We start from the raw sequence: 25,793 nt of genomic DNA, 5'->3' as shown, positions 1-25,793 counted from the left end.
CAAATTTGATCCAATTCTATTGAAAACTGAAAAAGTTAAAATTTTTTTTGTAAAAATTTTCCGATCATTCCTATGGCAGCTATATGATATAGTCGTCCGATCCGGCCCGTTCCGATATATATACGAGTGAGAGTATATAGAAGGCTAACTACAAAGTTTCATTCAGATAGCTTCAAAACTGAGAGACTAGTTTGCGTAGAAACGGACAGACGGACAGACGGACAGAAGGACAGACGGACAGACGGACAGACGGACAGACGGACATGGCTAGATCGACTCGGCTGTTGATCCTGATCAAGAATATATATACTTTATATAGTCGGAGGTGCCTCCTTCACTGCGTTGCAAACTTCTGACTGAAATTATAATACCCTGCAAGGGTATAAAAAAGAAGCGGAAGGCAAAGAAAATACCAAGGGAAACTCACTTAAGAGCACACACATCACACCCTCAATGATCACATGTGAATGAATGATTCCATCTAATCCCACACACACATATCTCTGGATATGGATAAATCTTGTAAGAGCGGAAGCCAATTGAAAAAGTTATTCCTTCAGCTGGTTATTGTTTTTCTTATTTTCCTCCTTTTTTTCTGATTGCCTTGTAAGGGGTATGATAAAGTTTTCATGAATTCTGTCATTTGTAAAATCCTTATTCACTATTTATTTATAAAAAATCAAGAAAATATGAAGTTCACAATGTATTATATATTAATTTTGGTATACATTGCGTATAAGTAATATTCTTTAGACTGTAGGGTATTGAAAGGTCTCATAGAATCACGCATGCCTCCATCTGTTTCCTCCTACATTTTTTTGGCAAAACTCAACTTTCATTGGGCCAATTTGGTGGCTAAGGACAAGTTGTTATTGGCACTCGATTTCTGTATGGTTTTTTGGCATTCATTCCCGAAAAGTTTCCTCCACCATCAAATTAAAGTATTTAAAGTTTTGTGGTAAAAGCTATGAAACTGTAAAAAGAACTTGGTGAAATTCTGGTTGAAGCAATAAATAAATATTTTAATTAAAAGTTTAATCAAAAGGGAACTCGACTCAAACGTCTGAAGCAGCTGAATCCTGAAATACAAATTGATAAAGTAAAGTAATGAGGATTTAATTGGATAATTGCCTTTAGATTTTATATAAAATGGAGGCTCAAATGGCTAACCATTAAAAAATAATTAAATGCTGAAAAGCAGTAGCTTAGTTCTAATTTATTTTCTAATATCTCAATTCTGCGTATTTCATTTACGTTTTAGACATCTTTATTAGTTCAACATAAAGCCAAAATTCATATTTATTTTGGCAGCACCTTAAAGCTGTCATCGACAGCCATCGTCAATTGGCCAACATTCAGACCAATAATTGGCTACAAAATGGCAGAAAAAAATATGGAATATAGAGAATAAGTGGAGCTCGCGAAAGGGGGAATGAATTTGAATATTCCCAGAATTGTCTGTTGACAAACATGAAAAAATTGTTGAGGCATGTGAGAGGGGGAGTGGGAATAAGGAAAATGTGAAATTTGAAATGCTAAATGGAATTTTGTGCAGAATTTTAATTGGGTTTCATGTTATTTCGAAATTATTTGTAGCCTGAACTCTTTTTGTTCTTGAATTCACTGTAAAACGATTGACTGCATAAATCTTCATAATCTTGTGCACATGTGTTCTTAAAAATGGTTTTTGGTCAAAAAGGAAAATGTGTTTTCAATTTATTATTGTTTACATTAAGATTCCTATGCATATATATTCATATTTATAAAATAATACTATTAAGTTGTTAATTTCTATCTGCTATAACATGTATCATGATATTTATTCATTATTTAAACTAATTAAAACAAAATATGGTTAGCTATTGTTTTCTATCAAATCTAATTAGTTTTGCTTTTATTAATTACCTTTTGTTTGTTTGTTCCCGTTTTCGTTTTAGTATTTCTATCACTATCACAAGATTGCAATTAATACGTTTGGGGGTTTATTGTTTTATGACTTTGCTAATATTTGTGTTGCACTTGCCGGAATGAAAGAGAGATCGGATCGAAACGGAACGGAATCAAAAGGGACATATAGTCTATGGTGCTTGATTTGTTTATCTGTTTGTATTTGCCTTCCTGCTCGGCTACATTGAATTGAAACCGAAAATGAGGAATATTTCCCCGGCCACTTCACAGTCTCACTATCAATCGTCTTTTACCAAGTTTCTTTATTTTTTGCTCTGTTACCATTTTCTTATCACGTGAATAAAAAAATATTCAACAGCTTTTTTTACTACCTTTATATTTGGTTTTTACTTTTTTGGTTTCGTTTTTCTTTATGTTAGCGAATATTTAGTTATATTACATATTTACTGTAAAAGATTATGTTTTATTATTTTAATTAATTTAAATTATTTATTTGCGTTTTTAGAATTTACAATTTGGTTTCTCTTCTTTACCCTTGTGTTTACTTTTCTTTGTATTTTTGTTTTGTTATTGATATTTCAAAGGGACTTGTGTGTTTGGTGTTTGTCACTGTTTGCTGCCAAAATGTAATATATATTGTGTTGGGTTTTTTCCTTATTTTACAATATTAAAATGATCGTATTCTTTTTTGCCAAACTGTGTTTTTGCCGCCTTATCGTCATCGATTTCGCTTAACTATGGTCGCTGTTTGCCTTGTTTGTTATCTTTTTGTTGTTCTTTGTTTTTGCTCATTTTTTTGCTGTTATTTTGCTTTGCCTGCTCATTTTCATTTACATTTTGATTTCATATTTGCCGTCTGCGCCTTGCTTCACTCGTGGAAAATAATAAAAATTCACAAAAGCGGCGGCACGCGGTGCGTATACGTAATAAACCCGCTTGATACCCGTAACGTATCCGCACCGTATTCCGTACGTATTTCGTTTTTCGTATTTCACTGCTGCGGCGAGCTGCGAGAGCGTTCTGGAGCTTTTGTTGGTATTTTCGCAGCAGCAGCAGAACGGCTACTGAGGAGTAAAAGCCGTTCGAAATATTTCAGGCGGCCACCAATGTGCCAAGCGTCAAAATGCCGCAGCGTCGTTCTGCAGTCGGCGTCGCTCCTCTCTCTCTCTTTATCGGTCCTCGATAGGTGGCCGCTTTTGTGTGTGAGTGTTCTTGCACAGTTGGGGTGCAAATATTAGCACAAAGTTAAGAATTGCACATAGTGTTCAAGCTGACATCAATATTATTTTAATTTAAGAATAGGGTGTAGATTCACAATCTCATAAATGAACTAGGAAAATAGACGTTTTTCTTTTGTTATCGGAACATCTAAAAATATTCTCCACTAAATATATCGATTTGTAACCATTTTAATTTGAAAATAATTGTAAAATTTAACAGGAAGGTACTATTGTATCAACCACAACTGTTTGCAACATGCCAATAGGCGCAGCAGACTTGTCAGTATAGATGAGAGGGAGCGGGAGAGGGCTAACAGTCTGGCCATGAATGAGTGAGTGCCGTATGATAAGTGGGCGGTGAGCAAAGTGCACTTGGAGAGCAACAGAGAGAGATAGGGCAAAGCAGAGCGAGAGAGAGAGAAAGCAAGCTAGTGGGAGTGGGTGCTCTCACAATGGTGTCCAGAATATTATTCAAACTTGTGAGTGATGAATTTATGCTCATATTGAATATTATTAAAAACAATAAATTAAATCGATGCATCATTAAGTAATGTTTGTTAAATTATTAATGAGTCAATAATCATATAGAAATGTATAAAATTCTTGTATTTAAAATGTTCACGAAATGTAATAAAGATTTGTTAAGATTAAACAAAAATCTTTTAACGCTTTCTATTAATGCTTTTCCGTTTCCAGTTTAAGTAATCACTGTACTTCCCCTTCCAGTAATCACTGTAGCCGGCAGAGAGTCTAAATGAGAGCATTCTATTGTCTATTTGTTGTTATTGGTATTTAAACCATTCTCTCGCTCTCTTTATATATTTGCAAAATATATCTCTCAGTTTCTCTTGGCCAACGCTCTCTTTAGCTTTCTCTCTCTCTCTCTGGCGGCGCCAAAAACAGCTGCTTGATGTTTATTTGTTTGTTTTTGTCGACGTCGTTTGCCACGCTTTCCACCCGCCGGAGTTTGCTTGCCGCATATTCCGTATTTAGTATTTTCCGCATCTGCCGCATCTTGAGTGCCGTCGCAGTTTTCACCTAACTTCTGGAAAAACGGGGTGTGACGGCGATGGGGGTGGAATCTGTGCCTGGTGTCGCCTCCTTTATGACAGCCGCCACATCAAGTTTTATGGCCTTCAAATTGTTTCCGAAACGTTGCGCTATTGGCAATGTCTGTCCCGGCTGGAAAATGGGCGGGAAATAGAGGGGAGGATGGAAATGGTGCTAGTGTGTGCCTTCCTTTTCCCTTTACCAACATGCCTCCTTTGTACGAGGGCTCTATTTGGCGTAGTTTATCCACTCGGCATTTGCTTAAAGATTTGCTCCATTTCATTAGTTTTTCTTTTTTGCTTTTCTAATTTTTCTTTAATCTTCGTTTGATTTTGTTTGGAAAAGTTATTTAAATTGAACTTGGAAAATAAAAAAAAAAACCCGTGGCGTATACGTAATATTTTTCCTAAAAAATCAACGAAATTACGTATACGCCATGTGTTTGCTTTTTAACTTTTTTTTACGAATTTTTCCAGTTTAAATTCTTATCTATTCTAAGGCATGCACTTACTCTTCATTAGCCGTAAATATTAGTTAACAATTGTTTGTTTTTTATGTATACATTAACCAAATTAGAAGTCAGGTTTTGAGTTTTTTTCCGTTTCGTGTTTAAATTCTCAAACAATTTGACAGACTAATTTGTTAAAACTCATAAATTAATGTAAGTAAAAACTTTAAACAACCTTTAAAAGTATTTGTATTAATATTAACGAACATTTTACTAAAGTAAGACAATTTTGACATATATTTCTAATTGCAGTACTTGCAACTGAAAGTTTGATTTAATACTTGGTAAATGAAAGAAGTCCAAGGATCTCAAACTCAAGATAACCCTAATCAATTAAGTCATTCTCTCCATTTTGTTTACGCCGTCACCATTTTGCTCAGTTTTCTCTTATCCTCTTTTCCTCCTGCTTAGCTCATTCATTAAGACAGAATGTTGTTATTTTTCTCCTCTTTTCCGCTTCATTTTCCAACTGTCTGCCACTTGGTCTGCCTTTTCTTGAGTGCAATTTTAGCATAGCGCAAAAATACAAGAAAATCCAAAAAAAAAAAAAAAGAAATGCAGACTTAAATCCCTGCTAGGAACATTAAACTTGAACCGTATTTCTTTGGCTATTTTGTGCTTTTTGGCATTTTCCTTTTTTCAACTTTTCATCTGCTGCTATGTCTTCTTCTTCTTCTTGTTCGTTCGTCTGCTGTGCATCTTTTGCCTGCATTGTTTACATTTCTCTCAACAGTTATTTATTTGCCTTTTACTTTTACGTGCGGAAACAACGGGAAATTTGCCTGGCTTTGTGATTTTTTTGTTTCCTTTTCTGTTTCTGTTGCTGTTACGTTTGCCTTTGCCTTTTCCTTACAGTTTATTTCTCCTTTTTTTTTTTTTTGTATTTTTCTGTTGCTTTTTGCGAATGTTTTTTATGGGGTGTTGAAAACCACTTTGTTAAACAAACTTGTAGCTGTTCTTTTTTGAACCAACTCTTTCTATCTCTGTTACACTAGCTGTTCTTTTAGAGAAGATCGCGTGAGCAGCGTGTCACGCAGGAAATAATATATTTTTAAGGAAGCTCTCGTGACACGATTTTAAGTAAATTATCAAATAAATAAAACAATTTTACAATCTATATTTAATATTCATATTAATGATACAGTAAGGTTAAATTAACCGAAACTGAACTCAAAAAATAATGAGCTACAAAAAAACATTTCCTTTAAAAGAAACCCTTGTTCCCTTATCATTTATATTTCTTTCATTCTGCCCTTTAAGGATTCAAATAGCACTACAATTTTACGAAACTTCATATCTCTTTTTTAAATAACTAAAATAAGAACAAAATCCATGACACGACTTAAATGTCACGCACTCACCTCTACTTAAAATACATATCGTATGTACTTTGCCCTTTTGTTATTGTTATAAAAGAGCCACAAAAGACCCCGAAAGGGCAAGTTCCATAATTTGTATTGGCATTGTGAGGATTCACCTTGTTTTCTCTTATGTTCCTACCCCTGTTTTCCCATGTTTCGCCTGCTTCACCTTTTCTAATTATTTGATTGCCGATAACCGGGCTAAATTGCGTAATATAAATAACAATAAATGGATGACGTTCAACGTTAATGGGTATGGTATGGTGTGGGTTAAAGCTTTTTGGTTTTGCTCCCAATTTTCCCAATTGCAAATGTGCCCTAAAAGTGCTCCCAAATTGGAAATGGTTTGGCCCCGCTAATCTTATCACAATGTTTGTTCTGTTTTTTGTTGTTGTTGTTATATATAGAGTGTTTTATAAAACAAACAGCTGCTGGGAATTAGCCAGAGAAGTTGAAAAAAAAGAAAGAATTAAAATGTTAAAAATGAATGAGAGAAATTTTTAAAGCGTGACTAACAATGCGGCAGTAAAGATATTTCTTTATTTATTTAGTTTAGAAGAAAATCTTTATCTAAACGGGCTTCCCAACTTTCGTATTTGTTCTTTCCCAAAGATATACTTATTTAAGTTTAATTTTATGTGTTTAACTGCTCCAGACAGCTATCTTATCAAACTATATCTGTATTAGCTATTATTATCTCTCTTTAGGATGGTAATGAACTTTTCAAGGTTAGGTTATCTAAGAATAAATTTAAGTTAAAAATGTAAAAGAAATTTAAAGGAGAAGTTATATTTTAAATAATAATATTTGACTTGATTCTGTTTAAAAAATATGCCAGAAAATATGAGGAAAAATCATTTTCCCTTTCCAGCTTATTTTCAATTATTTTATTTAACATGAAAAATGTCCTGTTAAATTGAATTTCTGCAATTCTAAAGAATTCAAAGTACATTTTTCTGGTATTTCTATTATTTGCCACTCGTTGTTATTTGCCGTCAAGTTTTATTGAACCAAGCAAATCCTATTTAAACCAACTCCTAACTAACTTTAACCAATCACGGGCCGGTCTTCACACAAAACGAACTCTGTCAGACTACAGAAATTCCGAAACAAACAAGAATATACATTTATCTTTCGGGCCAACTCTGAATTCCGGGTGCAGACAACCGCGTCCAGGCATCACAGCTCCTTTCTCCCCCCCCCTCGAAACCAGGAATATATCTGGTCTCTAGGATTGGTTATCAACTCCGACACTGTGTTGTGCCACCATTGAAGGTCAACCGCGTGAGGCTGTGTGTGTGTGGGTGGTGGGGGATTCCCCACATTCAAGGAGCCTTTCAAGCGCAACATGTCGCTTTGTTTCCACTTTGCTCGCTATTCACCCGCAAATGTTGTTTTGCTTTTTTTCTCTTGCTCACGGAGAGAATAAAAATTGCCATTTTAATAATAAAATAAACATCAAATCTTTGGCAAAAAGAAGGATATACAAAAAATCAAGACTCTTGATTTGAAAAAATACGTTTTTTAATAAAATATAAGGCGTATAGAGAAAGAGTCTATCTTTGTTTCTTATATAAAAATAAGTTGTATATCTTTGAGTATCTCTTCAAAGTTCTTGGTATAATGTGAAATTCTTTCCTTCATTTATTATTTTCTTGCTTTATGTGAAAACAGATTCGTGTTTAGAATGGAATTTCAATTTAGAAAAAGTTGTGCAAATACATAATTCACTAAAAAATGAACTCCACACCATTAAAAACCATTTCAATATTACCTTTTTTTTTCTAGTGCAATAAAAGCATGGATCCCCTTTGTAACCCCCCTTTTTCCTGACGCCTGTGGTCTGCCACGACTTTGTTGTTTTTTTGCCTTGCGTGGTCGCTGCTGCTGGCATTACATTGTTTGCTTTTTGTTTAGCAGCGGTTAGGTGTAAACCACCTCCCAAACCACCCCCTAAGCACCCACCAACACCCACAGAAACTCCTCCCCATCATTCCCTTTATCTCGCGGCCTTTGTCTCCGACTCTTTCTCTTTCTCTATCTCTTTCTCTAGCGACTGCAGCTGCGGAGGAAAAGTTTTTTAACCAAATTGCCCTTGAGGGAATTTCGGGCACTGCAGTTAAACAATAAAGCAAAACAGTTCCCTTAACTATTGTTTGTGATGAAAATATAGTGATTAATATTAAATCAACACAAGATACAATTGAGAGGAACTTGAGAAATTTATAAGAAAATTATGAACGTGATTAAGTACCAAAAGGAAGTGAGTTAAGTAGATTAAAATTTTAAGAATTCTTCTAAAAATATATATAATAAATTCAGAAATATTTTACAGCTTTAATATATACAAGCAAAATTTGAAAACATTCCCGAAACTAATATATAAACTTTGTTAAAACAAAATATCTCAAAACTTGACTTGTTTAAGCAACGTTTATTGGGATGTTTACAACCTTAAGAATTGTATTTCTAAATAATCATTTTTTTTATAATTATATTTTCAACCCATTAATTTTTCCGTATTTCATCTTATTTTCCCAAATATTTCTTCAACAAATAAGCGTAACCATAATTCGTTTAAACCAAAAATTGGCAGTCTGTCTTTCCCACCAAAATTTCGACTTCGACTGTTTATTTTTGGCCAGAAAGTTAGCTGGCAACAGTGTTGAGCCCGGAATGTTGCTTCTACAGTTGTTGTTGTTGTTGTTGACATTGTTACCATTACGGTTACTGTTAGGAAAAGTGGAATCCACGTAGGAAAAGCTCCGGGGAAGCTGTTACATGGGAAATATTTGTACGACAGGAAATGCGCAAATATTGCAACACGAGATGGTGGCTTTGGAGGGGAGAGATGAATTCGCTGCTGATGGTTATTTCCATTTTCCAGAATTCACCAAAGTTTGTATCTTTGTTTGTGTATCTGTGTGTGATGTAGATGGAAAAGATAGTTGAAAAATTGTTTTCCCGGCACGCGTTTGTGCGAGGGAAATGGCTTTAGTTTTAGTTTTAGTTTCAGTTCTATCTTTGTTTTTGGTTTACCTTATGGTTTTTCGCTTTTATATGTTGCCGTTTTGTTTTTGTATCTTTTTTTGTTTTTATATCTTTTTTTGTTGTATCACTTTTTAATTTTGTTTTTCAAGTAGCAGACGCGTCAAGCTAGAGTAGTTAACTGGGTTAAATGTTGGCTTAGTTAGTAGTTAGTTAGTTGGTCCAGCAACGGTTGGCCCCAAATTCGGTCGAGTGTTTTTAATTGCATATGGGGCATATGGGGCACCTGCCACCTGCCACCTGCCACCTGGCTAAAGGAGCAAACAGCAGGGATATAACCCACAACTCGACCACTAATTAATATAAAATTCTGCGGCTATCTCTGGGGGATCTGTTCGGTTTATTTAGCGGCTACCGGCGGGGTTCATTAAAATTGGCAAACTGTGTAAATAAAGCCGCCCCGGTTTGGAAAATAGAATAAAAAGCTATCCGGTAGCTTTACATTATTGACACTGTGTTCTGTTTTTTTTATTTGCTTTGGTTTGCGTTTTGCTTTCGCTTTTCATGCTGGGACACAAAAATTTGGTTTTAATTGAATTTTTCTCGCCGCCTTTATTGAAATTACATTTTTAATGACATTAATATTTCAGCGAATTCGCTGTTTTTATTGTCTTGTCAAGTGTCGCTCAGCAAATTGTTAATTGTACATAAATATTTGATTGGGTTTCTCTGAAAGAGAGAAAAATCGATTTTTTTTGTGTGAAAATGTCACGGTTTTCATAACTCTTTTCGCTCTCTTTCAATTTGTTGTTTCCATTATTCACTTTAATTTAATGTTCATATAGATGACATATTTATTTATTCGTATTTAATTAACGGTTTCCCCCTCCAATTGAAATTTTTAAAATAAAACTCAATTGATGTATTGTCCGTATAAATAATTATTTTTACCTTTTATACATTTATGATTTATTGCAAGCAATTACAGTTGCGGAGAATTGAATTATCAGCACGCGGTCAGCGTTTTATATCAGCATTTTAAGCTTATCAAAAGAGTTCAGAGACAAGAAAATAATCAGCTGTGAGAGAGGTGGACTAACAAAGTACCCTGTAATTTTTTAAATACAATTATTATTCAATTTTAATATTTTGTATAGCTGTAAAACCTAAATATAAGTTTGTTTAGTTGGAACACGCTAATAAAATTTGTTCAAAAAGTCTATAAAAATATAATTAAATTAGTAAACAATATGGAAACCCCTCCAAATACACTTGTATTATTTTTAAAGATATATTTCCTACACATAAATCCACCCATTTTCCTTAAGACTAAATATAGGTATCAGAAATATTGACCGCATCACATTTTAGGTGACTAATTGGCCACGAAAGTGGGGAAAAACCACCACATGAAATTCATACAATTTTATGGCCAATTAGTGGTATCGCATAAACTGTTTCTTCTGGCCCAAAAATACGGCCTAGAATAGGCTGGACTAGCTATCTCTCGCTCACACACCAACGCACCCAAAAAATATTTAAAAAAAACCACAAAAATTCACAAAGAAAATAGAACATAAAAAGAACATCGGAAGAAGTCGCTTTGAAATGCGTTTCAATTTCAAATTGAAACCAATTACGAGCTTGAATAAAAATAGAAAATGAAGAAAAACTGGTTGGAGGAATAAGAAAATAATTCTCAAAGCAAGTTGAGTTGAGCGAAATTGCTTTTTGTTAAATGGCCAACTTTTTTTTCTTTCTTTCTTCATTCCGCAGCTTTGGCAAGGAATTTTTTCCTTTACAGCCGCCGAGATTTCTAGGTCTGTCGTTCTCTCTCTCTCTCGTTTAATGCCATTAACAGCTTGTCAAAGCCATGGCCAAAGTCGTGAGTTATTAAAAAAGAAAAAAAGAAAAATCAGTGAATGGCGGTAAGCACCTGGTCTACGACTCACCTGGTTAGATGGCAAAAGAGCTGCCAAGAGGGGTGAAACTTTTAAGGCAATAATTATAAAAGAAACAAGACAAGAAACCAACTGCAAGACCACAAAGTATATACTCCCTTGCAATTTGTAATTAAATTGTAGGATTGAATCGGAAAACGATTAAAATTAACATTCTCTGAATCTATATTTTTATATGAACATTTTTAAAACAAATCAATCCTTAAAAAACTTATAACTAAGCCAAAAATGCATTAATTTTAATTTAGAAAGCTGTTCTGAGCTAGTTTTTGTAAGGTTAACAAATCTGCATACTCAATTTAAAATTCTAAAAAATTGGAATTTTTGTCAATTTTTTGACGATTTTGACCACATAAAATTTTTAAAATTTTGAAAAAAAAAATTTTTCCTCGAATATAGCTAGATCGACTCGGCTGTTAATGCTGATCAAGAATATATATGTATGACTTATTGGGTCGGAAATGACTGCTTCGCGAATTATCGCAAAGAAAACCTAAAATATGTCACTTATAGGAACTATAAATAAATATTTTTAATATTATAATTTTTTGTAAATATAACAGTTTTTCAAATATCATAACAAAGCCAAAACTGCATTAATTTCAAAACGGAAAGCAGTTCTATGCTAGTTTTTACCCAGGCTAACAAATCAGCACATTTAGTTTAAAATTACACAAATTTGAATTTTTTTTTAATTTTAAAAAATTTTAACGATGAAACCCCTTATAAAATTTTTAAAATTTTAAAAAAATTTAATTTTTGTGAGACATAGCTAGATCGATTCAGCTGTTAATGCTGATCAAGAATATATATGGTTTATAGGGTAGGAAATTATTCCTTCAGTGCGTTACAAGCTCCTGAATGAAATTACAGTACCCTAGATGGGTATAACAGTCCTCCTTCTAGAGTTAAAATTTTCTATAAAATTATAACATTAAAAATATTACAAAATCAAATGACAAAGATAATGTAATATTTATTATTTAATTTTTAGTGTTTGTATATTTTACTTATAAGTTGCAAAAAACCATTTTCTGTGTGTCCCCAAAAAAAGTTTGATTTCTTCTCCTTTTCCCTGACTTGCTTGTTTTTTGTTTTCTGTTTTACTTTATTTTCTTTTGCCTGTTTTTTCCTCCTTTTTCCTTTTTAGCTTTTCATTTGGGACACTTCTCCTCTTGACAATTTTTAACTAGCCCACTTTTGAAAGTCTCGCCATGAAACGTAATTGCAACTCAAGTGCTTGAGGGGGAAACCAAAAGCAGACAAATATATATTCATTTATACCCTATAAAAGATACTTTTATAAGTTTGTGAGTATAAAACATTTGTGTTATAACGAGGTGTTTTAATTTGGATGTTTTGGCTTCTTAAATAAATGGTTTGTGTGCTTTAAATATATTTAAATCATAGTTTATAAAACTGAATTGAATTCCTTAACCCTTTAGGTAGAATTGATATACCTTACACTGTGATCAGTGATCACTATCTAACACCGCACACACTTTCCTATAGCCTTAAGGCCCACTGTGTGTATATATATTATAGATTTATGTATAGCTATGTAGAATGTCTTGTGGCTGACTGACTGACTGACAGTCACGGGTCTATTTCAGTTAATTATCGCACACGAGCAAGCAGGTTAAACTGCGAGGGGGAGCCCAGGGGCGTAGGAGCTGCGAGTGTTAGCCCCCCCTTTTTGCCACCCTTCCTCATTGACTGACATTTCGCCTTGCGAATGATCTAATCAAAAACAAGTTGAATTTGAATTGTTGTTGGCGGTATTGCTATTGTTATTGTTATTGTTATTGTTGGCTTGTCACTGGAACAGAACCGCTTTATAAGGTGGAATAATGTGTGCAGGGGGGGTGGGGGGTGTGTGTTCTCGGGGACACTGTTATGACAGTCGTCGCCGACTATATATAGATATAGTATACAACCCAAATCCGATCATGAGCGCCTCTGTGGATATTGCATTTTTTTTTTCGGTCGCTCTGCTCACGGACAATAAATTTTTATAATAATAATTTTCTTTTTTGGGTTGACATCAAATTGCTTGAGATATTTTTGGGTTGAAAATAAATTATTTTGATTACTCTAAAAGGTGTTTCTGAACGAGCAGCAGTAGGTGAAATGTATTTATTTGGAATGTGTGTTTAAAGTTATTATATTCCATTTAAATTTTAGGTAATAAAAGTCTGAAGAAATATTCATAGGTTTCTCATCCCTTAATATATATATTTTTTAAGCTAACAATATTTCAAATTATAATTCTTTTATAAATTGGGGACAATCTCCTTATAGTTTTATACTTTATATATCAATAAAGTTTTACGTTCTTAAATTTCATATTTATATTCCTAAAATATTTTTAGAAAATTAATAATAATTAAATTAATAAATATTTGTCTAATTTTAACCTTGATAAACATACCAAAAGCAAACTTAAAGTCCCCACTTCCTCGTTTGGAATTAAATGTTATAACATTTTTTAATTGACCAATAAAAGAATGTGTTGATAACCTGGCATTCAGATATCAATATCAGTTAACTAAAAGTGAACAATCAAAGCCCCATGACCAAATAAATATATATATATTTGTGACGGCGAATGGCAGTTGAAAGAATTTTGTATTTTTGCCTTTTTGTTTACTATTTTTTTTTTCATTTGCTCTTTAATCATATCTAGAACATATGACCCAAGTTGAGTGACAAGCCTTTGTTTTAGCATGCCACAATGGCAACCAACAAAAAAACAGTTAAATAATCACAAAAGACACACACTCTCAGCGAAAATAAAAATTAAAAATGCTATTCAATTTTTTATTATCTGCTGTTGTTTCTCTATCGCAAAATCAGCTGGAAAGGCAACCAAAAAACTATAACAAAAGTCAGTTGGCAATTAGAAAAAGCGTGAAATATGCACGAGCGAGAAACAGAGATGGAAACAATTTTAAAAAAGAGATAGAAAATCGCGTGCGGGGTCATCAACTGGCTAAGACCCCCAGGGCAATATTCCCCTTTTACAGCAAGAGAGAAAAAATATAAAACTTTAAGCCCGCAACAATAATAAATAACAACAATAATAAGCCCCTAAGAAAACAAGAAAGAGAGGCAGGGAAAAAAATTATAGAGAATCATAAAATAGAAGAGATTGAACAAAGACCAGAAGTTTGATTAATGGCTAAAACCAAGGGGAAGAAGAGGGAGTAGGACCATGGACAGCAGGCAACAATTTAGCGCTCGGCAAAACTTGGTCGAAAGCAAAATTATAAAAAAGAAATGGAAAAGTTTTTCCTCAAAACAAGGAAATTGCTCGGAAGCACTAGAAGGGCAAGAGGAACTGCCAACAGGCTAATTGCCGGACTTGGCTGATAAAAATGGCCAACAAGACGAGAGAGAATCTTGTGCCAGAAAATTGAAGTTAAGAGAGAGCTCTCTGGGCCAGATGAAAGGTGAAATTGTATCCCCAGGGGAGCCAGAAGGCAACAGGTAAACAGGTCAGAGGTCGGTTTCGATATAGAAATGGAATGGGGAGAAAGTATTTCTAATTAGGTTTATTATTTGAATTTTTATTACGTTTTCAATCAATCATAATTATGCATTCTAGAATTATTAGTTTATTCTTTATGAGTTACGTGTGGTTTAGTCATTCAATTAGTTGAATGCAAATACTATAGTTAATGTATTAAATTATTAATTGTATGCTCAGTAAACGCTTTTATCAATTTTAATTTGAATCATGTTAAGCTATTTTCTGTTTTTCATTATTATTTTAGTCAGAAGCTTTTAATTATATGAAGAAATCATTTCCGACCCTACAAATCATATATATTCTTGATCAGAATTAACAGCTGAATCGATCTAGCCATGTTTGGCAAAAATTAAATTTTTTCAAAATTTTGAAAATTTTATAAGGGGTTACATCGTTAAAATTATCAAAATTTGACAAAAAATTAAATTAAATTAGAACTTAAAACTGAGTATGCAGATTTGTTACCCTTTTAAAAACTAACATGGAAACGTTTTCCGAATTAAAATTAAAGCATTTTTGGCTTTGTTGTGAGTTTTTGAAAAATGGATTTTTCCAAAAAAAAATGTCAATTAAAAATATCGATTCAAAGACTGCAAATATTTATTTATGATCCTAACAATTCTGTATCCAAAAAATACCAGAGCTCTGCTTTAAATTAAAATAAACCCGTTAAGGCTAACCTTAACCCCAAATAAACTCTCACTTAATGATAACACTTTAATCCATAATAATAAAAAAATCCCCACAACTGTATAAACAAATGTCAAAATAATTCAAATTCTAAAAAGTCAGAGGCTTTACTTTGATCTCTGTCTACACTCTCACTCTCTCTCTCTCTCCCAACACTGTTAGCCATTTTTATTATCTGCCTCTTTTGGTTACCCGCATAACTTTTGCCATTCGGCCAAAATAAAAGGCAAAAAAGACCCAAAGCAAAACAAAACTGAAAAAGAGGTAGTAAAACGAAAAGAGGAGTAACTTTCGGACTATTAGCTGGCAATTAAAACGGCAAATGAACTTTCAACTCGACAGGCAAGAAGCAAATACTCAAATAGCCAAAAACTAAACCAAGCCAAAGAAAGTAAACAAAACAAGCGATAAAGTCAGAGCTACAAAAAAACAGACTGCAAAAGCACAGAGAAGGCCACAAATTAGTAAACAAAAGCACAATTGTTTGCTATGTTTAAGGGCGGGAGCGGTGGGCGTGGGAATTTTACACAAAACAAGACCCAAAACAACGATGACACCCACTAGAAAAGTTTTGTTAAAGCAGTTTTTTTTTTGTTCTTCTTGTTGGGCAATTTTTGGGGCTTCCAAAACTCTGAGCCCTGGGATAAGAACAGAGACTATAATAGGAGTAGAGGCTGGCCGAAAAAACAATGCCGAAATAAAACTGGTACAAAAGTTATCGGCTTTTTAGCCCCACTTCTCTCATGTGTTAATAATAAGCCAGACCTGGTGGAAAAACCAGGCGAAAAACAACGTCTAATTCGCATAGAAATCCAAAGCTGCTTAAATTAAAGGCCACAAACAACACAGATGGGCCAAAACTTGTAACGGGGTCAACACAGATTGCAAATTTGATAACGATAATTTTGGTGCCCAGTTGCGCTTCTTGCAAAACTTAAACAAAACTTCCACCAAGTCGAACTTCCACCAAGTCGAACAAAGTATTTACTTTACTTTCTCTGGACGGGGATTTTCTTTAGATTTAATCAGTTTTGTAGGTACAAGTCGATAAAACTTTTATAAAATATCAATAATTCGACAAAAGTAAACACAAATAGTGTTTAAGGGAAAGATTTAACACGAAGTGGATTAACTTTTTCTGTATTGAGGGTTTAAAAGAAACTTGTTGTTGGATTTTGTTAAGTGATATAAAATATTTAAGTCGCAGTAATTATTATTTGTAATTTTTGTAGAAGTTCTTTTAGTTTAAGCCAGCAAAATGATAGCTCTTTTTCGTAACATTTTAAGCAGCTTATAAAAAAAGGCAATGAAGAATGAACGCAAGTTTTGATTGACTTAATAAAGAAAGTTTATAGAATATATAAAATATATGCTATCATTTAAATTTTAATTAAAAAGAATGTAATTGCTATTTCTTACAACTCTTATTCTCTCTTATTCCAAAACCTTATCTACAACAAAGACTCTTGATGAAGGGTTCCTAGAGCCGTCCACCTTTGGAAAAATTGCCTTTTCCTAAACGTGCCTAGCCAAGTCCGCGTTCCTGTCTTATCCCCCTTCCCATTTTTCCTGCTTTCCCATTTCCCCCCCTCTAAGTAATCATCTCTGAAGCAGCACAATGGAGGGGATAACAAAAGTTTTGTCTTGTCTCTGTCCAGTTTATTCCTTTCCACTACCTCGCGCTCTCCTTTAGCTGCCCCTTACTTTTTTGGACGGGTAATTCACGTGGCACTAATTGAATTAGTTAACTGACTTTTGAGTCAGTTTCGACTCTATCCCTTGTACTTGGAAATTATACCGTTAAACATGATGAACTTGCAATAGAATGCAAAGTGCGCAATTAACAAGGGGGCTAAAAAATATACATAAGTAATAAGTAAACTCAGAGAAACTCTGGAACACACACAAGGGCCTGTTAAAGGGCCTGGTGTGTTTTACGGGTTTTGGTTTTTGGAAAATTTCAGATATTATGTCTCAGGTCAACAGCTGCAGCTGCCTTGAAACACTAATTAAACAGATGTGAGCAAACACAGAAGGGCAGAGAGCGGAGGGTGGGGAGAACTTCCTCAATGTCAAATTTCAATTCAAGGCATCGAATTTCAAACAACATTTGGACAACACACACACACACACACACAGGGATCATCCGAAGAGTGAAACAGTAGCAGTATAAGGTACTTAAAGTAAAAACAGAGCTATTTTTAAATTATATTCAACTTAAATATTTAAAAAATGGTATTGGGAACATCAGACAGAATGTTGCAAACAAAACTCAAAAACGTGACGTCGAACCTTTTTTGTAGCCTTTTTCATAACAAATTTCAGTGGAAGATTTTAAATAAGATCTCAAGGAGTCACTGATCAATGATTAAAACATTTACAAAATACAGAAATTATATAAATTCCCAAATTCCCATTTAATCTGAAGCTAATAAACAACGCAAAATCATTCGCAATTATTCCGAATTTTATATAAATTACAAAGTAATTACTTTTTGATAAATATTATAGTAATCACAATATGACAGTAAATTGGTTGGGTTTTCAACTGGAAATGATTGCCAGGCCAACTAAAAATGTTATTCAACCAGTAAGAACAGAGAGTTAAACCAGAAATGTGGTCCCGTATAAATCTTCATATGTGTGGAGCTCTTTTAGCACTGAACTTTGTATTAAATGTGTGTAAATATGATATAAATTAAGTAGTAATCTATAAATATATACCAATTTACAGGATGGTGTTGTATTCAAGTTTACGAATTTCGAATGCAAAAGTTATAACGAATCGTGGTTCGTTATTCACAAGTATCGCCTCAAGGCTGTTGGTCGGGATAAAGTTTTACTCAATTTCAATGGAACTGTTCTTCATCCAGCCTATAATATTAGTGTTCATGTGCAGATGTTTAAGAAGGCAAACGGATTTAAGCCTTGGTTATTCAACTCTTATATTGATGGCTGCCGATTTATAAGAAAACGTTACGATCCATTCGGTGTCATTGTCTATAATATTTTTAAGGAATATTCAAACATCAATCACACCTGTCCGTATATGGTAAGTCTTAAAAGATATCTATTTTGATTTTAAACCAATTTATTATTGAATTTCGTTACAGGGTCTACAAGTTGTAAAAGATTTTGTTTTAAGAACGGAACTATTAACACTTCCCATACCCACAGGAGACTACAAGTTGGCAATAGGTTGGTACTTTGACCACAAGCTTCAGTTCGATACAAATATCACCTTTACCTATAGGGAAGATATTTTAAAAAGCAGTTATAAGAGGCTTAAATAAAGCAAATATTATTTTATAACAAATCGAGTAAGCTGGAAAAACAATACCTTAAGTGAGAGTCCTTGGAGGTTAAATCGTTCCAAATATACCACCGGCAATAAATTAAAGTCGACTAAAGTAAGCGCTGATTAACTAACCTATCGATGTCAGCCAGGTAAATAACAAAGTTTAACAAATTACGTCAGGCTCAGGTCGAAACGGCCAATAAAAAAATTTGCAAATCAATGCAAATGACTGGGCAAACAATGAAAGGCAAAAGGGGAGCGGGAACCCACAAAAACCGAGAGCAGAATTAATTAACTAAATTGCGGGACGCACACGGGTAGAAAAAGGGGAAGAACTCGAACCCCGAGATTAGCAAAAGATGTCAGTGTGTCACAAGGATGCCGATAAACGAGTTTTTTTCTCTCCCCCCTACTTTGATTTTGAATATTAGACAAATTGGTTTCGATTTTTGCAAGCTAAACTGGAATTACGGGAAAGTTAAACCAAATGCTAATGTTGATGCTCTACGAAGTTATTACTGAAATGAGTTTGATTTTATAACAAAACAGTATACAACCTTATATATATATTTATATATTTATACATTTATATATATTGTGGCTTTCTATTTATAAACATGAAGTGTGACTCACATTTTATTAGTTCAAAGGGTTATTACACTTTTGAGATAAAAGCAAATGCTGTCTGTTTTTTATGGTTATGATTCATTTAGTTTAAATAAAATGAGTATTTTTATTACTCAGGGGTTAGTCAACAAATTTATAAAAATCTATAACTTTATAAAAACTGTGGTAATTAAGAGAACGTGTTTTAAGAACAGTTATAGAAAGTAAAATAAATATCGGTGCTATAGTTATATATAGTTATAATTATAAAAAAAATATTATACAGGAAATAATAATATATTATATACATGTATATAATATTTTTATATATTTTTAATACTTTTATTTTTAGTAATGTACACATATTTTTAGAATTTATAGAGTATTAATCACGACCAACTTTTCATCCTTGGCCATACCTGTTTTCTATGCACTTTCTTTCGATTTAGAATTAATTCCATCTGATGTTGGCCTATTCAAACCGATTTTAATGAAAGTGCAGCTGCAACTGCAACAGCACCATCTGTATCAACGGCAGCAACATGCAACACGCAGCAGCAACAGTTGCAGCAACAAGTTGCACTTGCATGCGCCACTGTGCGCACTGAGCCATGCCAGAGGGAGCAGGAGAGGGAGATAGAGCGATAGAGATGCAACACACACACGTTTCGTTTTAGAATTTTTAGTTTAATGATTTGTAACCGGTTTTCGAGGTGGCAATTCCCATGCAACGACGACTGCAGTTGTTGCAGTTTCTGCCGCTGCAGGGCTACATGGAGTTTGTGCCACTGTTTAATTACACTTCTTCCTACGAACAGCTTAAAAATAATAACAATAGCGGAAGTTATACAAAAGCCGCAAAACCGGCCGCATAAACAAGAGCAAGAAATGAAGTAAGAAAGAAAGAGATAAAACAACAGGGTTTGCGGGCGATAAGAGGCAAAGAACGAAGGGCGAAAGAGTGCGAGCGAATAACGTGTGACGAAAGCAGTCGTCTGGATACGAGTTTAACAACATTTAACTGTTGTTTACAATTGCCCCGTGATTGCCCCTATTCTAACTAACGTTTCTAACTAGTGCAGAAAAAAGCGTTCTTACACACATGGCTCTAACCAACTACAATAATTATCTCTCTGCCATTTATGGCTTGCGCAAATATGAAGAACAAAGGGATAGGAAGGGATATTACTACAGTCTTTGCAAATACTATATCAAATCTATTATCTATTATAGTAAATCATATTATACTTAATATCATTGAGTAATCTTACAGCTTGCGGCTACAAAATAAAACTTACTCTTGCAGTTTGCAATTAAATTATAGGATCGTTAAGAAAATAGACCATAGGTAAGATTAGAATATTCGCATTCTTTGAATCGATATTTATTATTCTAAATGACAATTTTTCCTAAAAATCAAATCTTAAAAAACTCACAACTAAGCCAATCAAGCATTTATTTCAATTCGGAACGCTTTCCTATGTTAGTTTTTGCCAGGCTAATAAATTTGCATACTCAATTTAAAATTTAAAAAAATTGAAATTTTTTATCAATTTTTGACAATTGTAACAATATTATAAAAATTTCAAAATTTTGAAAAAATTAAAATATCTTCGGATATAGCTAGATCGAATCGGCCGTTCATGCTGATCAAGAATATATATGATTTATAGGGTCGGAAATGATTCCTTCACGGCTTTACAAGCTTCTGACCAAAATTATAATACCCTGAAAGGGTATAAATAAAATAATAAATATAAATAAAATAACAAAATAAATTTAAATAAATGAAATGGAATGGAATTTGAATGGAGAAAATTCGAATTCATTTGAATTGCTTATTTAGTTATAGTCGCCATACATGCCTTGGGATAACGTGTTTTTTGACGCCTGCCATTTTCCAAATGACTATCTAGTGTCCCTCGTTTAAAAATAGTATGTATAAATCAGGCTTACCTCCAAAAGTGTGCGAAAAGCGGCCGTCAGCCATTCAAGTCCAATTGCGAGGCGAGACTTTCCGCTTTTGTAGGTCTCGTTTGGTGCGTTTCTTTCTTTTTTCGTAAATTATTTTTCACCAGTTAAAGTTGCTTTCAGCCAAATTGAATCAAATGACGCAAAAAAAAGCACAAGCTGCAAATTGTAAAAAATTGTATTTATTATAGACACACACTTTCACGGCACAATTAATTGGCTAGATTTTTCTCTCCATCTCGTGCCGCTCCTCCTACTCCTCCTCCTCCTCCTCCTCCTTCTCCTTCACCGTCTCCTCTTTAGTTTCCTCTTTGGCGCAAACAGCTGGCCAAGTCGTTTGCCCACATTTCGGACAGTGGACAACTTTCGCTCAAAACGGATGCAGCGATGCAGGCAGACGGCGGCGGCGATCAAGGAGTAGCGAGAGGGGAGGGGGGTGCGGCAAGGAACGGGTTTTTTCTTTGCTACAGGAATTCTTTTTGTTGCTCTTTAGCCACTTCTTTTTTGTTTTGCTAAATTTTCTTAATTTTCCTTCGTTTTTTAAATTTCCATCAATTGGCACATTTCCGCTTGGCTGGATTTACGTTTTTCTATTGGGTTTTTCTTCTGGCGCCCCAATTTATTTACGAGTGTTGTTCTAATTTATTTCGCTGTCCCACAAACAATTTTTTTTTTTTTATTTATCTCGCTCCGCACTTTCTTTCGGCATTTTTTATGGCCCCGAAAAACGCGATCTGCTCTTTTTCCTCTTCTCTTTTGCTATTTTTAACGGAACGCACACACACACACACACGCGAACACTCAGGTGAAAAATTAGTGCAAAATTCTTTGCCGATCGCACCGAATTGAACAATTTATATTTGCTCAATGAAATAACTGTGCTAGTACGGCATTAACTATATCGTTCAACAAGTTGTTGCTGTCGGGACGATCACGTTTTGATTTTCTATTAATATGCACACAATTCCAGCCGCAAATTGTAAATAACTTTTAATAAACTATTACAACAACACCGAAATACATTTATCACCGCTAACAGCATTAATTTTTGTTGATCTTTTCACAAAACACGACTTTTCAGACACAACAATTTTTTTTGTTTATCTTTTTATCAAAATATCGATATATGTATCGTGATTTTATATCGTGATGTCAATGCAAGGATGCCAATTAGGCCTATTTCCCGGCAAGTCTGGCTTTTTAAAGCTAAATGGCGGGAGGAAGAATTGAAAACAGCGGAAAATCCGTCAAAGGACTTTTTCGATCTCTGTTTTGTTTTTATAAAGAAAAACTTTACGTGGAGAATAATTTTTAATTAATTTTTTATCCGCGACACAACCGGCCTCGTCGAGTAAAATTTTTGTTAAGCTTGCAAACGCGTTTCAATTGGATCCCACAAAGTCCACAATCCACAAAGTTAGTTTGAGTCCACATAGCCAAGCATCTCTCACTGTATAATTTCAGCAGTGTTAATAGTTAAGAGAAAAAAACAAAATAAGAGGTGAAATTGTATAAAAATGTTGAAGAGAGGCAGAGAAGAGAGTAATTTAACAGCGATATTCTCTTTTAAGCAATTTAAAATTCGCTCTTCCGATCAATCCGGACCTGGCAAAATATCTGGAGTAAAAATAGCTAAACTTAAAAACATTTAAACAACCAATTGGAATTTAGTTAATATTAAAACAATCAAGTTATGATCATTTATACCAATCCTGACTGAGTTTTAAGTTAACACAAATATTCCCACGTTAATCGCTGTTTTCTGACGAGGTTTATTCAAACACATATACTGGGTTTCAAATATTTAAACATAAATAATATTATATGTGAATTAATTTATCTTGAGTTTATTATTTATTAGTCTCATTCATGATTATAATATTATAAAATAATAAAAATTGAGAAAATAAATATCAGTCTCATAAAATGATATGGCAGGCCTACAACATTAGCTAGGCTTTTTGGTAGAGACAAAATCCCAATATTAAATGAATCATTAATTAATTGTTTCAATTTAACTTCAACATGGCAAAGAAGATTGTTAAAACATTGTTTACCTTAGTTGATTATAAATTTTATTTTCAAACTAAATATGGCATCGAAACTAAACTAATTACTGATATTTAAATCAGGCAATTGCAATGAATAAAAATTACACAACTAGTTTGGCAAATAATTAACTAAGAACACACAATTGACAATTACCAATAAAAAATAAAATATTCGGTGGGATTACATTGCAGTTAGAACTCGAGTCTTCCTCTCATTTACCGTGGAAATATATGAGTTGTTCCATTTGAATAGCCTAAGAGAAAACTAGAATCGACATACGAACTATACACGAGAATTGCCGGGGTCAGGAGCGAGTGGATGGAGTGGAGCAGTAGGTCATAGACACATCCAGAGGCAAGTCCTGAGAGCACGCAAAGGTTGAGGTGCTGGTAGTCTCGTTAAAGCCGCTGTCTGCCCGGTAAAGCGGCACTCGGGGTCCCTCCTGTGGTGCCACTACTAGAGGTGGCTCTACTTGCTGAACAAGCGCCATATCCTGAGCCTGACCCTGATCCCGATCCTCTTCCTCCTCTAAATTGGCACTAAAAGATTGCGAGAGATTCTTGCGTTGGGCAGAACGACGTCTTCGGTGCCCACGTGGAGTGTCCGAGTTGGAGGAACTGCAATTGAAGCTGAGAGTGGACAATTGCATGGCCTCAGCTTCCTCCCCCTCATCATCTTCCTCAGTGTCTGGGTCCTCCTCGTCATCGTCGTCCTCTTCGGTCTCATCGAACAACGGCTTGTCGCCAGCCTCGACTACGACTTGCTGCCGCGTGCTGTTCACCCTCAAACGGCTAACTCTTTGATTGATGCTGCAGTCAGAGTGCTCCAGTCCTCCGCCCATCGGCGACGAACTTCTGTCAGGGGTGAACTTCAAGGCAGTTCGCTCCGATAAGGTCTCGTGCTGCTCTGTGACGCTCACCTCAACCTTTGAGTACGCCAACCGCCTGCTCAGATGCTCGGACGGTGCTATTGGCGACGGCAGTTCTAGCTCTTGCATGAGCAGCTTCCTCTTTCCGGAGCAGTTGCCATCGTCGGGTGTGCCTGGTGGCAGTCCACATAGGTTCCTGATGGGCGATAGGCTGCCGAAGCTGCCCTCGCCGGAAGCAGAGTCTGACAGGCGCCCGGCAAATAGGGTTTGCTTGGCCTGCGGACTGGAGCCCGCCATGGGCGATGAGTGCTCGGCGGGATCTTGCTGATCACCCAAAACGATGACATTGTGCAGATCAAAGAGCTTCCTTCGCATCGAACTGTTGAAGATGTCATTACCGCCGCTCGATTTGCTTCTACCCGACAAGCGACCTGCCAAATGGGGTTGCATGTACGGACGCAGAGCGTCCTCGAGGGCCTTTGGTAGAATCGGTGGAAGGGTCAGCTCCGTTTGCACTTCGCAGTCACGCCGCCGTCTCGATTTGTTGGATATAGGTGTGTTATCCTCGAGAATAATGCGATGCTTGCGAAGGGGACAGTCCACCGGACTTGGCACATTGTGAGACTCCTTGAAAAATGCACTTATTGCTAGCTGGGCCTTAGACTCCACCTCCGGATCGGGCGAGTCGTGGAACTGTGTTTCGTGGGGCTCAACGTCCGCAGGCTTCAGTTGCGACACCTCGTCAATGTTCCACTCGAACTGTGTGGAACAGAGTTGGGGAGTCCGCGATCGGAAAAGCGAGGGACTGGAAGCGAAGAAAATGCAGGATAAAAGGCCAAACAACATTCTCAAAAACTCACCTGGCTATCAATGGCAGGTGCAGGCGGTCCGCCATGGCCATCTCGAAGGGATTGCGCACCCTTTGGAGCCGTTTCGGCGGCGGAGTGCACACTCCAGCCGACATCTGGGGGCTGCATTTTCCATTTTCCTTGCCGCCATTCTTTGGCGTTGTCGCCGACGCCGTCGAAGTGTGCCCTTTTGTGTAACTGTTCCTGCGCGACCGGCCTTTCAGGCCACTCAAATTGGTGAAATATCTGCTCTTGAGGGCCTGGGGCGTTCTCGCCTCGTCGTTGTACATTCTAATCACAACTATTGTTTAATTTAACTACAATTAAATAAAAGCGCCTACTTTTTGCAGGCAGATGTCAGTATTTTCAAATGCAGCCGGTGTGACCGTGGAATTATTGATTGAAAATACCATCAGGCGCTACGAAATATAAAATTATTTAGAAACACTTGAATTTGTCGAGAATTGTCTATAGGATATTATTTAACTCTAAACCGAAATTGACGAATAGTTTTCCCTATTGTTTCATATACGTTAGATGTTGGTACACCTTCTGTGAGAGCCACAATAATTAATTTGATTTTAGTGTCGAATTGGTAATGTTGAATATCTCTATTGTTACATTCCCAAACGCATGGTATATTTACCTTGCGTTTTCCCAATTTTTGAGTATATAAAATGCAAAAACTTCAACTTTAATTAATATATCATTAATTTATTATTATTATTATTATTATTATTATTAATAAACAGTGGCTTAAATTGTTCCCGCCAACATATTGAATGCGGAACCAGTTAAGTTGCAGCTGATTGCATCACTGGTTCATTAACCGTTTTCTTACAATTATAGTTTAAACAGAAACAATTAAATTAATTAAGTGTTAATGGGAGGTGTGTATTAAACTATCTATTTACGAATTTATCCTATTGAAA

At 35.1% G+C, this 25,793-nt stretch overlaps 3 protein-coding genes across 13 annotated transcripts in view; 1 reads left to right on the top strand and 2 right to left on the bottom strand.

Annotated features, from left to right (window-relative positions):
- Window positions 1-22,468, bottom strand: part of MYPT-75D (Myosin phosphatase targeting subunit 75D) — a 53,373-nt gene extending 30,905 nt beyond the window's left edge. For 3 of the 11 annotated variants that reach the window (XM_086838649.1, XM_086838652.1, XM_020953937.2), the window contains exons 1-2: window positions 22,391-22,468; window positions 21,079-21,252 (exon numbers count right to left, since the gene is read on the bottom strand). The gene's annotated coding sequence lies outside the window, so the exon portion shown is untranslated. Of the gene's footprint in view, window positions 1-1,905; window positions 3,052-21,078 lie in introns of those variants that run through there. The other 8 variants (XM_086838650.1, XM_086838653.1, XM_086838654.1 and 5 more) reach the window with 4 other exon arrangements.
- LOC110185197 (uncharacterized) lies at window positions 17,947-18,534 on the top strand (the record flags this gene model as incomplete). The annotated part of the gene is made up of 2 exons (XM_020953922.2): window positions 17,947-18,270; window positions 18,332-18,534. Coding segments are annotated over 2 exons (504 nt in total), but the record flags the coding sequence as incomplete, so codon positions are not given.
- Window positions 22,469-22,928: 460 nt separating the features above from the next.
- On the bottom strand, window positions 22,929-25,258 carry bora (aurora kinase A activator-like protein bora). Its single transcript, XM_020953943.2, has 2 exons — window positions 24,874-25,258; window positions 22,929-24,818 (listed from the first exon to the last, which is right to left on the bottom strand). The coding sequence occupies exons 1-2, from the start codon at window positions 25,149-25,151 to the stop codon at window positions 23,450-23,452; spliced, it is 1,647 nt and encodes a 548-aa protein (XP_020809602.2). The 5' UTR covers window positions 25,152-25,258; the 3' UTR covers window positions 22,929-23,449.
- Between the last annotated feature and the right edge of the window lie 535 nt (window positions 25,259-25,793).

The sequence above is a fragment of the Drosophila serrata genome, unplaced genomic scaffold (assembly GCF_035046125.1).
Source record: "Drosophila serrata isolate PLE 108 unplaced genomic scaffold, ASM3504612v1 contig_359, whole genome shotgun sequence".
In the NCBI taxonomy this organism is placed as follows: domain Eukaryota; kingdom Metazoa; phylum Arthropoda; class Insecta; order Diptera; family Drosophilidae; genus Drosophila; species Drosophila serrata.
This window is presented reverse-complemented; position numbering and strand designations above follow the sequence as displayed.